The 11,249-nt window shown below is 51.0% G+C and overlaps 1 protein-coding gene across 1 annotated transcript; it reads right to left on the bottom strand.

The window, feature by feature from the left end:
* Positions 1–921: 921 nt before the first annotated feature.
* Positions 922–9,987, bottom strand: TMEM79 (transmembrane protein 79). Its single transcript, XM_073322727.1, has 4 exons — positions 9,919–9,987; positions 6,811–7,758; positions 5,463–5,676; positions 922–4,153 (listed from the first exon to the last, which is right to left on the bottom strand). The coding sequence occupies exons 2-4, from the start codon at positions 7,619–7,621 to the stop codon at positions 3,934–3,936; spliced, it is 1,245 nt and encodes a 414-aa protein (XP_073178828.1). The 5' UTR covers positions 7,622–7,758; positions 9,919–9,987; the 3' UTR covers positions 922–3,933.
* Between the last annotated feature and the right edge of the window lie 1,262 nt (positions 9,988–11,249).

Raw genomic sequence — 11,249 nt, 5'->3', positions numbered from 1 at the left:
CTCAACCCAGCCTCTGCCAAAAGTCTCATTCGTGACATAATCACTTCTCATCTCACTTATTGCAATCCGTCTTTAATAGCCTTCCATCCCTGCTTCGTCGTGCTGCGACTGGCATGCTCTGTCACTGCAGGAAGTTGGGCCATTTCATCACCATCCTCCATTGATCTGCCTTGGTTTCCTGTCCATCTCTTGCTTCAGTTTAGAATGAGATTTCCTGGCTTTCAAAACTCTTCGGATTCACTTCACCCCTCCTCTCTGGCCCCAAATACAACCACTCCCTCTGCTTCTCTGATTTCCATCCAGCTTCTCCAATTCACTCTTCCAAGACCCATCCACTTACTTCCCCAATCCATGCCTCCAACATCCATTCAGATAAGAATTTTGACCCAACCTCATCTCTTACCAAAAACCACCAAAGCATTCTGTTTGTTTTTTAAGACTGGTGCTGAGCATCTACCCTCAGAAAATTAGGCCCCTTTTGTGGTGTATCAAAAACAGTGCTGAAATTACAAACTATCACTTTAAGTGAAAGGGTTTTCCTGGGTTTGCTTGCAGGCTAGAGGGGTCTTGAGAGAAGTGTTTGAGCAGAGGAGCTGGTAAAGAACCAGCTTAAAGTAAGGTGGGGTGAGCTGTTCCTCGCTGCCTTAAGGAGCAGCCTGCTTTGTCTCTCTCTGTTTTTGTGTGTTGTTATTCTGAATTCTAAGCTATAAAGTAGTGTTACGTTGCAACCTTTCAGCAAGAGTACTTTATGTTTCTATATAACTTCTCGGTGTATGCACTGTGAACACAACCCCTTTATGGTGTTTCAAGGTGGACAGCCAAAATCAGTAGGCATTCTTGAAAATCTTAGGTAACATACTTTGCTAAGCTATAACTAGCCTAAAGGGGAAAACAAGGAGGGATGGGAAACCCATGGGAAAGGTTTTATTCATGCATATTGCACACAAAGATGATAAAATCAGTACCGAACACAGAGTACTCGGACATGGAGCTGTTTTACACCTTGCACTGTATTTAGCAAAAGCGGTTACCAAGGCCAAAAAACCACAAACCAAACAAAAAACCCGTAACTCTCCCCCCAAAACAACACAACAGCCATCAGATTAAAACAATCTATTTAGAAACAATAAACTTTGCATGATGTGAAGGGTAAAGCTGGAAGGTAAAAAGTAGAATTGAACCCCCCAAATGCCCTGTTGCCAAGCTGGCAACAGTCCCTGTCACAGCCCCCAGGGTACATCACTCCTGACAGAAGCAAGGACAGCCAGCACAAGGGACTGTACAGAGATGCTTTGCTTGGCCGGGGGCCACGCGCTGCAAAACTATGTAGTCCATGCCTTCTTTTCCTTACGCCCCACCTCTGTGCTGCTCTCTGCAAATGATTTTTTTGGGAGGAAGGTGATGGCTAATGAAGGCCTGGCTGCCTGGGGGGTGCCAGAATTCAGTCAAAGACGTTTAAGGCCAGAACTATATTAATAATAATCCCGAGCTTTTCTATGGCCCTGTACATCACTCAATCTCAAAATACTTTACAAAAGAGGTCAGGATCATGATCCCCATTTTACAGATGGGGAAAATGAGGCACAGAGCAGGGAAGCAACTGGCCCAAGATCACCCAACAGGCCCGTGGCAGAGGCAGGAATAGGACCCAGATCTCCTGAGTCTCAGTGCAGGCCACTAGACCACACTGCCTCCCTGACCTCCTGTATAACACAGGCCTGAAAACGTCTTCAAGTGATTCCTGCAGCAAGCCCATAGCTTCTGGTTGAGCTAGAGTATCTCTGTCTCAGCTATCCAGTCCTGATTTAAAGACTTCAAGTGATGCAGACTTCATCACATCCCCAATGGCTAATTTGGCCCTAGCGCTGTATAGGTTAAAAGAAAGAATGTATATTCAATCAAACCAACCATGGGTGGATTCACATTTTCAGAAACCACGAGGGGAGTTCTGAGAAGACTATAGGGACAATAACAGTTCACCCAATTCCCCAGGGTAGGGAGAAGTCTAGCAGGAGGGAATAGGCCCAGCATAATGGTTGCAAAAGCCATTATTAAGTAAAGCCCACTCCAGCCCGCGGTTAAGTAAAATAAAGTGACCCAATACCAATCAATCCTGATCCACCCACTGATGAAACTTGTTCTTCCACTTGCCCGGGGAAGCTGTTTACTGATTCTGCATGTGCCCTATGCCCTCCATCCACTGTTTGCCCTGTAGCATTTCACAACCGAAAGGAAAATAGCCCCAGCCACAGCTGTTAGCCTCAGAGATGGCCGCACCTTGCCAAAATCAATACACAATCCAGAAGACTGTACATCAGGCTGGCCTAAGAGCCCCTGGTGCTGTACACATTCCTGTTTGCAAGGATGAGTCAAAGCAAGTCCCGTCTCCCCCGGAAAGTGGGTGAAATCACAGTGCCACAGCGCTGGCTGCTTATTCCAGTCTAGAGAGACAAGGTGGGCGAGGCAATATCTTGTATTGAACCAACTTCTGTTGGTGAGAGACACCAGCTTCCCAGCTGCACAGAGTTGTTCAGGTCTGGGAAACCCAGTGTCACAGCTAAATGCAAGGTAGAACAGAAGTAGTTAACGCATATTTCAAGGGACCATTCATGGTGATGTGGCCCATTAACTTTGCTAGACAATAAAAACCATGGGCGGAATAGAGACACTGGATTTATGGCTTATTTGAACAAGCTGAAACCCACTAATAACTCTTCCCCCCATTCCTTTCCTCCCTAGGACTGGAGGGGTGTCAACGGGCCACTTCACCTTAAATGGTCCCTTGAAATATGTTATGCTAAATAATCTGTTCCACCTTGTATTTTGCGGTGACCCTCTGAAGGCTTGTCTACGCTTACATTTTATAGCCCTCTAACTTGCTGGCTCAGGGGGGTGAAAAATCACTCCCCCCTGAGCACAGCAAGTCTGAGCGCTTTAAAGCGGGAATGTGGACAGGCTCCGAGCGCTGGGAGCTAATCCCCTCGAGGAGGTGGATTACCAGGAGTGCTCTCGCCCAGCGCTCGTGCGTGACCACACTCGCACTTCAATGCGTTCCCGCGCCAGCATGTTGAAGTTTCCAGTGTAGCCCTGCCCTGGTGAGGCCAGATCTACACGACAAACCTATGTTGGTATAACGACGTCGCTCAGGGTGTGAAAAATCCGTCCCCCTGAGCAACGGTTACCCTGAACTAACCCCCCCCACACACCTCCTGAGCTTTTCCTGCCTACATAGATTCTGCCACTCACGGAGGGGGGAGTTTTACGCCGACCGAGAGCTTTCTCCCATCGACATAGAACGTCTTCACCAGGGGCACTGCAGCGTACAGACATACCCCTAGTCTGTTAGCCTGGCTCAGACAGAGCTAAGAGCCTGATCTCCCCGCCTTTATCAGTGCAGCTAATGAGGCTTATCAGTGAAAACATTAAGTCCACTTTTATTAGCAAGTATCTTTCTTATTCCCAGGCTCCATAGTGGTGACTGTTACTCCATGATCTAATTATCCAACACCAGCCTTATAGTGGTCGGAAGAAAGGATGATTTGAATATAAATAGCTAGTTGAGGTCTGGATCAAGTTAAAGGGAGGACAGAATTAACCCTGTGAAGCCAGCTGATTACTGGTGGAATGCAATTGCTTGATTGATTCCAGTAGGAGGCGCTGTTGGGCCCATGGTTTTCATGCATGGACGGGGGGCCCATGCCAGGTCTGTATCTGGCCACTCATTTCAGCTCTTAAGGCTTGGGATTCAGAGCCTGCACCAGGTGGAGCTGGACTTGGGGGTTGCTCAGTGCTTCTGCAAACCAGCCCCTTGGGTATCAGGGCACTCACACGCTGAAATGTGGGCACACCGGCCGAGCCCCCCATCCGGGCTCCGTTCATCGCCATCAAACCCATCTCCCTGCTGCCAATCACCAGAGCCCCTTGTCCCGTCCTTTACCCCCAGTATCTCATCTTGGGCGCCGCGGCCCGGCTCTGCTTCTCCGACGGGGCAACCTGCTTGCCGTTGGTGGCAGTGGCAAACATGTTCTCGGGCTCCAGGATGAACATGCTATAGAGGTTCCACAGGAGCATGGTCAGCAGGGGCAGGAAGGTCAGGCCGAAGCCGAAGCCGCGGAAAGAGCGGCCCATGGCATAGGCCAGCCAGTACAGCAGCCTGGGGAAGAGAAGAGGCACGGGTGTTGGGGGGTGTCGGGAGACAGGACCCGGTTGCCTGAGGAGCACTCCGCCCGAGGGCAGGGCTGGTGGACACCGTAGGATTTGGGAACAGGTTGCTGGTTTAACGCTCTGAGTCTTGGCTTTACGCCGCTCATGGGCAGCCATCCTGGAGCTGCCCACAGTCAAAGCTGGCAGGATGGAAGACCTCTAGGGGAAAGCCAGGGAGTATTGCGGCCCATTCACTAGGAGACGCTGTTCCCTTCGCGTCAGTACGGACGCCAGCGTGGCACCAGGGGAAACTAGTGCCTCAGTGAGGGAAACTCTCCTTGGGATCAGTGCTTAATTTGTAACGGAAGAGGTGCCAGGGCTCTGAACTGCCCAGCCCAGAGGTGCCGAGGCTCTGAACTGCCCAGCCCAGAGGTTCCGAGGCTCTGAACTGCCCAGCCCAGAGGTGCCAGGGCTCTGAACTGCCCAGCCCAGAGGTGCCGAGGCGCTGAACTGCCCAGCCCAGAGGTGCCGAGGCGCTGAACTGCCCAGCCCAGAGGGCCGAGGCGCTGAACTGCCAAGCCCAGAGGTGCCGAGGCGCTGAACTGCCAAGCCCAGAGGTGCCAGGGCTCTGAACTGCCCAGCCCAGAGGTGCCAGGGCTCTGAACTGCCCAGCCCAGAGGTGCCAGGGCTCAGCCCTAACAAGCCCTGGCATAAATTAAGCCCTGGTACTGATCCGACTGCTGCAGTGTGGTGATAAGGAGTCGGGTGGGTGACGGAATCGGTGACACTCTTCCCTCTGAGTTAGGGTGACTCCAGCACCCCAGCATGAAGCTAGAGGGCTCAGTTCTGACCCCTATTCCCCAGTGTGGTGTTATCCTGCAGGGAGCAGGGGGTTGACCCAGCAGGGGGCGCGCTCCCCTCTGAGTCAGCATGGACTCCAATCCCCCACCACTAGGGGGCGCTGTGCTACTGGAAGCGCCATCTTTGGATGAGATTTAAAATCCGGTATGCTGGACCTCCAGTGGTCTTCAAAGACCCCTGGTGCTTTCCAAATGAGTGGGGGAGAAGCAGTATTAATCTTTGAGTCCTGGCTAAATGTTGACAGGACCCAAGCTCTCCTGTCTCCTGGATGAAGGAGCGAACTCCAGCCATGCTGATATGTTCCCTCAGCACTAAATTAACGGAAAGACCAAAGAACCCACCTCCCCATCGTGATCCTAGCTCTGCTCTGGGCTTAGACTCATTGCTCTCAGCTCGTGGTCCATTTAAATGTAGCATGGGGAGGGGTCTTATGCTATGCGGGAGGGGAGTGAGCTTACCGTGAGATGGCAAACAGCCCCGTGAGCAACGGGATGAGCTTCAGGGCTTCCTGAGGGAGGTAGGTGGCCAGCACGGCAATGTTGAAGAAGTAGAGGATGAAGAGGTAGACGGACTGGGAGACGTAGCGCCGGTGGATCTCCACCTCCCGGCGCAGCTCCCCGAAGGGCTGCACTGAGGAGAAGCAGAGGCGGGAGACCCCGTACACGATCAGACCTGGTGGGATTGGAGAGAGAGAACTGAGTGGGGGACGCAAGGAGTGATGGGTGGAGACCAGGACTGGGGGCACAGTGACTGTTGGAGAGTGCGAGGCTATGTGTATGCTCTAGGCATGATAGTGACACGGCCATGCCGCTGTAGCTCCATAATGTAGACATCGATGGAAGAGGTGGACATCAATGGTTTTTCCATCATGGTAGTTAATCCACCTCTCTGAGAGGCAGGAGCTCGGTTGACAGAAGAATTCCTCTGTCAACCGAGTGGCATCTACCCTGGTGGTTAGGTCGGTGTAACTACATTGCTCAGGGGTGTGAAAGAATTGTACGTAGGTGATGTAGCTAGACCTAAATTTTAAGTGTAGACCTGGCCTTAGTGTCGGGCCAGCAAAGGGTGCCTTGCCATCTTTGATGTATTTATTTTCACAACCCTCCACCGTGAGGCAGGGCAGTGTTGTTACCCCATTGTGTAGATGGGAATCTGAGGCACAGCAAGAGTCAGTGACCTGCCCAGGTCAAACAGGGCAGGGAATTGAACCTGCGTTGCCAGATAGCAACCTAACCACTGGATCATAAGAACGGCCATACTGGGTCAGACCAAAGGTCCATCTAGCCCAGTATCCTGTCTGCCGACAGTGGCCAATGCCAGGTGCTTCAGAGGGAATGAACAGAACAGGTAATCATCAAGTGATCCATCAAGTGATCCATCCCCATCATCCTTCCTCCCTCTCACGTTCAGCCTGATGACTTGCACAGAAAGAGTGCATGGCCCAGTCAGTTCTTGGCCTCTCAGCTGAGCTTCCTAGCCAGGGGGCTGGTTAGTGATGGTCACATTGGTGGTTTGGGGGATGTGGTCACTAGACACTGGGCTGAGACCCATCCAACTTGTTTCATGACAGCCACCAAGCAGCCATTGGATGGGAATGGCTGTCCGTCACTCCTGATCTGAGTAGGCCATGAGCCAATTCTCCAGGGGTGCTGAGCGTCCTGCAGCTCCCTACTGACTCCAGTGGGAATAGCGAGTGGTCAGCTCTTCTGAAGAGTCAGTCCCCATCCCCACAGCCAGCCACTCTGCCTCTCAGAGCCAGAACAACCCCCCAGGGCAGAGAGGAACAAATCGCCCGGCTCCACCCACCTAGGATGATGGGGAAGGTGCCGAACACTCCGCAGCGAAGGGTGTAGACCAGCCGGGCGCTCATGGTTGGCATCAGGGGGGCGTCAAAGGGCAGGAAGACGTAGGCCCCGTACACGAAGCAGGGGAAGATGATCATGGCCCCAATCATGGAGGCCACGGCCTTGAGGTTGGCAGAGCTGCAGTCCTGGCATTGGAGGCACTGTAGCCTCTTGAAAAGCGGCTTGGTCTGGCCACCGTCGTAGCCAGCTGGCTCTTCGTAGCGCGTGGGGCAGCTCAGGGGGCCGTGGGTCAGGAAGGCCAGTTTCTCGGAGTTGCCGTTCTCCTTCTCACAGCAAACGATGGCCTCCTCCTCCTCCAGCTGCTGCTGCTTCTTCTTCCAGTCGCTGCCCCCTGCCGAGCCTTGGCACCCGGGGGCCTTCTCGATACAGTGGGGATTGATGGGGACGAAAACATGCATGGCCACCTCAGGCATCCTGTTCCCTTCTTCCTCCTCCTCCCGCAGAGGGGAGGAGCCGAGGAAAACCTCCTCGTCTCCAGGAGGCCCCAGCTCGGGGCCTGTGCGGCTCCCCTCAGGGCTTGGCCTCTTCTCTGTCTCAGATGCCTTGCGGGATGGGGTGGTGGGCTCCGTGGCCACCTCACTCACGGAAGAGTGCCGGGACTGGTCCCATGGCAGAGGAGCATCAGGATCTCCTGGCTTCTTGTCTTGGACACTGCCGCAGGCCACCTTCTGCTCTGGGGGCTCCAGAGCCTCCTTTCTCAGCTCCACCAGCGCCACGTTCTCTGTGTGAGCCCCAGGGTCAGCAGCTGCCATCTTGGGCCTTCGGGGACGTTCCAGCCGGGGACAGACCCGGAGGGAGGCTGGCTTTGTGGTGGTACGGGCAATAGACTCTATCGCCTATTTAAAGCTGCAGAGTCTAGTTACTGTCCTCTCTCATTGCTGTTCTCCACCTATGGAGGGACAAAGAACATACACAATGAGATACCAATAAGGAACTGCCTGTAGATCACCCTTCTCAAGTGGCCAACGCCCCTCACAAGCCCAACCATTAATCAACACTTCCAAGACATTGTCATCCCTCCTTTATAAACTGGGGACACCAAGAGAAGTGGGGCAATTAATCCAAGGTCACACAGCAAATTGGTGGCAGAGCTGGGAATAGAACACAGGAGTCCTGGGTCCCAGTCACCCTCCTGTCCATGCTGTAACCACCAAATCACATTTCCTCCAAAGTTAAAAGAGAGCCCAAGAGTCCTGACTCCCGCTAGGTCAAGCTGCTTCCAGCTGAAGTTGGTGGAATTGCTCTGGAAGTATACCAGTGTCACTGAGCTCAGTTAAACACTATTCTATATGTTATTAAAATGATTAAATCCAGGGGATGAAACAGCTGCTGAAAAAAACCACAGGATCGGTTTCTATGGAGCTCTAGGAAAGGGTTAAATAATAGATATACCCTGAGCAAAATCGTACATCCAAACACTCCTATAAACTCTGGGCATGCCTCGATCTAGAACAGAACTGACAGCTTGTCTATACTTGAAAGTGAATTCAGATTAAGGTTGGGTGTGAATGTAAGGCCCAATAGCTAGTCCAGAATAACTCCATGTGTGCACAAACCCTTCATGGCTACTCCTAGAGAGATAATGGGATAAATTTTCAAAAACACCCAATCCAAACACTTCACGGATTTTGGATCAGAACTTTGTGCCTCGCCTCCGCTCAACTGAACATAAATGTTGGATCCAAATCATCTCTGAAATTGAGATCTGGATTACAGTGCTGGGGCTGGCCCCTCGTTGGCTGAACCAAAAGACCCCTGAATGTTGGGAATAGAGATGCAAATTTTGGGGTTCAGGACCTCGGATGGCAATGAAAAGAGCAGGGCTTGATTTTCAGGAGGGGTGAGTTCTGGCAGAGCCCATCCCATTTGCCGGGGCTCTTCGCCTTTGAAAATCAAGCTGGTCAATCCTTGCAGGGACCTGCCAGTTTACCTGGAGGGATATTTATTACACAGGTGGTGAGCAAAATTGCGTAGTGCGTCGTTGAGATGCGCACACCTCGCAAAACTCTCCAGAGGAAGCGGCGTGAACACTGATCGACAAGAACTGGGAGGCACCTATCAACTGTAGGCATACACGACATATGGCAGGCCAACAATTACAATACCACTGAGTCATAAAGGGAAGACCAGAAGGGACCACCAGATCTTCTAGTCTGACCTGTATCTCATGGGCCACCACCACCACGCAACAACCGAAATGAGATTGAAGTATGACAGCCCTCAGGAGACGAGACTATGATGTTCCACAGGTGGAGACTAGGAAGGACTGAGATGTATGAATGCCCAAGGCCCCTGCAGTGTTAATCACTCTTAAAAAAAAGGCGGCACATATGGGGAATATTGGCAATCCCTCCTGGATTGGCTGAGATCTGTCAACTAGGATAGTTAATTTATTCATCTCCACACTGCACTCCCCACTAGCAGACTCACTGCACCCATGAGGGATCCCGGGGAGGAGGAGGGGACAGATTCCTAGCTGGTGTCTGTCAGTTTCTCTCCACTAAAACCATCTGGCCCTGTTGATTTTAAAGAGATGTAGGAGTGTGCCCATGTGGGGCTTAATATAGGGTGGGGGATTAAAAGCAACTTGTGAGGCCCTCATTAAGTGGTTGCCCAAGTGTTAGTGGTGGAGGGGAGAGGGATTGGGATCAAAGAAGTTACAAATAAAGTATTGACGTGTATCCTGCACACCCAATAATAATCCCTAGCTCTTACATAGCACATTTCATCCAGAAGTCTTGAAACACTTTACAAAAGAGGGCAGTAGCACTGTCCCCACTTTGCAGATGGGGAAACCGAGGCACAGAGTGGTGACATGAGTTGCCCAGGGTCACACTACATCCCAGTGGCAGAGCCAGGTCTCCAGAGTCTGTCTGTCAGTCTGTCCCTCTCTCTCTCTCTCTCTCTCTCTCACACACACACACACACGCAGGCAAGCTACAAAACTCCGTCCTGCACCCATCTTCCGAACAACCCCTCCACTCGACCAGACTGCAAGAGAAAATTAATAAAGTAAAGCAGAGATCTGTTTCCCTGCTGGGCTGCTTACTTGGAAAGTGGAGCAGTTTTGCGGATGGCTGTCCCGGGTTGTGAATGTTTCTGAAGCTTCTTCCCTTTGCCCCCCTGGATCTCAAACCTGTTTAACCAGCAAAGGTGTGGCTGGAATTAAAGGGGCAGAGGCAGCTTTGCTTCACTGGACCTACTGAATCAGCCGGCAGAAAAGGCTGTTCCCAGAGGTTGTGTGCGTGTGTTGTGTTGTGTTGTGTGTGGTGTGCTCATGTATTGTGTGTGCATGTTTGTGTGGTCCATACATGTGTTGCGCATGCATGTTTGTGTGATTTGCATATGTGCCTTATTATTACTATTATTAACATGCTTTTGTATACTTGTGTTGTGAAAGCATGGACTTGTGACGTATAGATGTGTTATGTTATGCATTCAGGTTGGTGTGTTGTGTTTTCCTGTTCATGCGTATGTAATTGCATTGTTTGAACTTTACACGTGTCTTTGAGGTGTGTGTGCGTGCGTGTGCTCACACTTGCATCGCGTGTGTACTTATTTATTTGGTTCATTTGCAGTGTGCACGTCTGCCGCGTATGCTGGCTGGTGTGTGTGTGTGTATATATGTAAGTATGGTGTGTGTATATACATGTGGAGCACGTGTGTATGTTGTGTATGTAATAAGTAGGGAGGGGCGTGTGTGGGTGTGTCTGTGTGTATACGAGCACAGTGTATGTTGTGTGTGTCCCCGTGTGGGTTGAAAGCACAATATCTGACTATGATGTCTACGTGTGTTAGTGCTGGAGTGTGTGGATCTGTCTGTATGCACATGTGAGTGTGGTGTAATATAAACTCCGTGTGTGTGTAGGCAGATGTGAGTGACGTCAGCATAAGTGCTGACCCCAGCATCAAAATCTTAGATCAATATTTAGTTTGCAGTATGTACAAACCCCTGGATTGGACAATGGTTTGGGTGATTAAACTGCATGGGGTAAGGAAACCAGGAAGCTGCCCTCCATATTTGGGTTTATTTGGGATAACTCACAAGGACCCTGGAGGCAGAAAGAAGCAGTTAGAGCATCTCCACAGCCACTTCTCCAAGCAAACACTCCAAGATTCGTTTTCATGTTGAGCAATTTAGTGCAAGGAAATGAGGGAACAGAGCTAACATGGCTCCTGATTATATTAGCCACCTTCCCCACAAAAAACAACCCACAGTCAGATTATGTTTAGGATCTAATTACAGAAATTGTAATTAAATACCCCAGAAAAGAAAGAGAATTCTGAATTAAGGAAGAGACACTCATCTTCCCTCACTCCATCGCATCACAGCACTGCCCAATGGGTGGAGATCTGGACTTTACTCAGAACACGCTGCTC

Source organism: Lepidochelys kempii, chromosome 24 (genome assembly GCF_965140265.1).
Source record: "Lepidochelys kempii isolate rLepKem1 chromosome 24, rLepKem1.hap2, whole genome shotgun sequence".
Taxonomy (NCBI): domain Eukaryota; kingdom Metazoa; phylum Chordata; order Testudines; family Cheloniidae; genus Lepidochelys; species Lepidochelys kempii.
This window is presented reverse-complemented; position numbering and strand designations above follow the sequence as displayed.

Bases quoted from the DNA above. Each gene is read 5' to 3' on its own strand.
- TMEM79 (XM_073322727.1), bottom strand. From the start codon at position 7,621: ATGGCAGCTGCTGACCCTGGGGCTCACACAGAGAACGTGGCGCTGGTG. The intron at 5,677-6,810 runs GTGGGTGGAGCC...CAATCCCACCAG, and splicing joins CACCTTCCCCATCATCCTAG to GTCTGATCGTGTACGGGGTC. The intron at 4,154-5,462 runs GTAAGCTCACTC...TCTCTTCCCCAG, and splicing joins GGGCTGTTTGCCATCTCACG to GCTGCTGTACTGGCTGGCCT.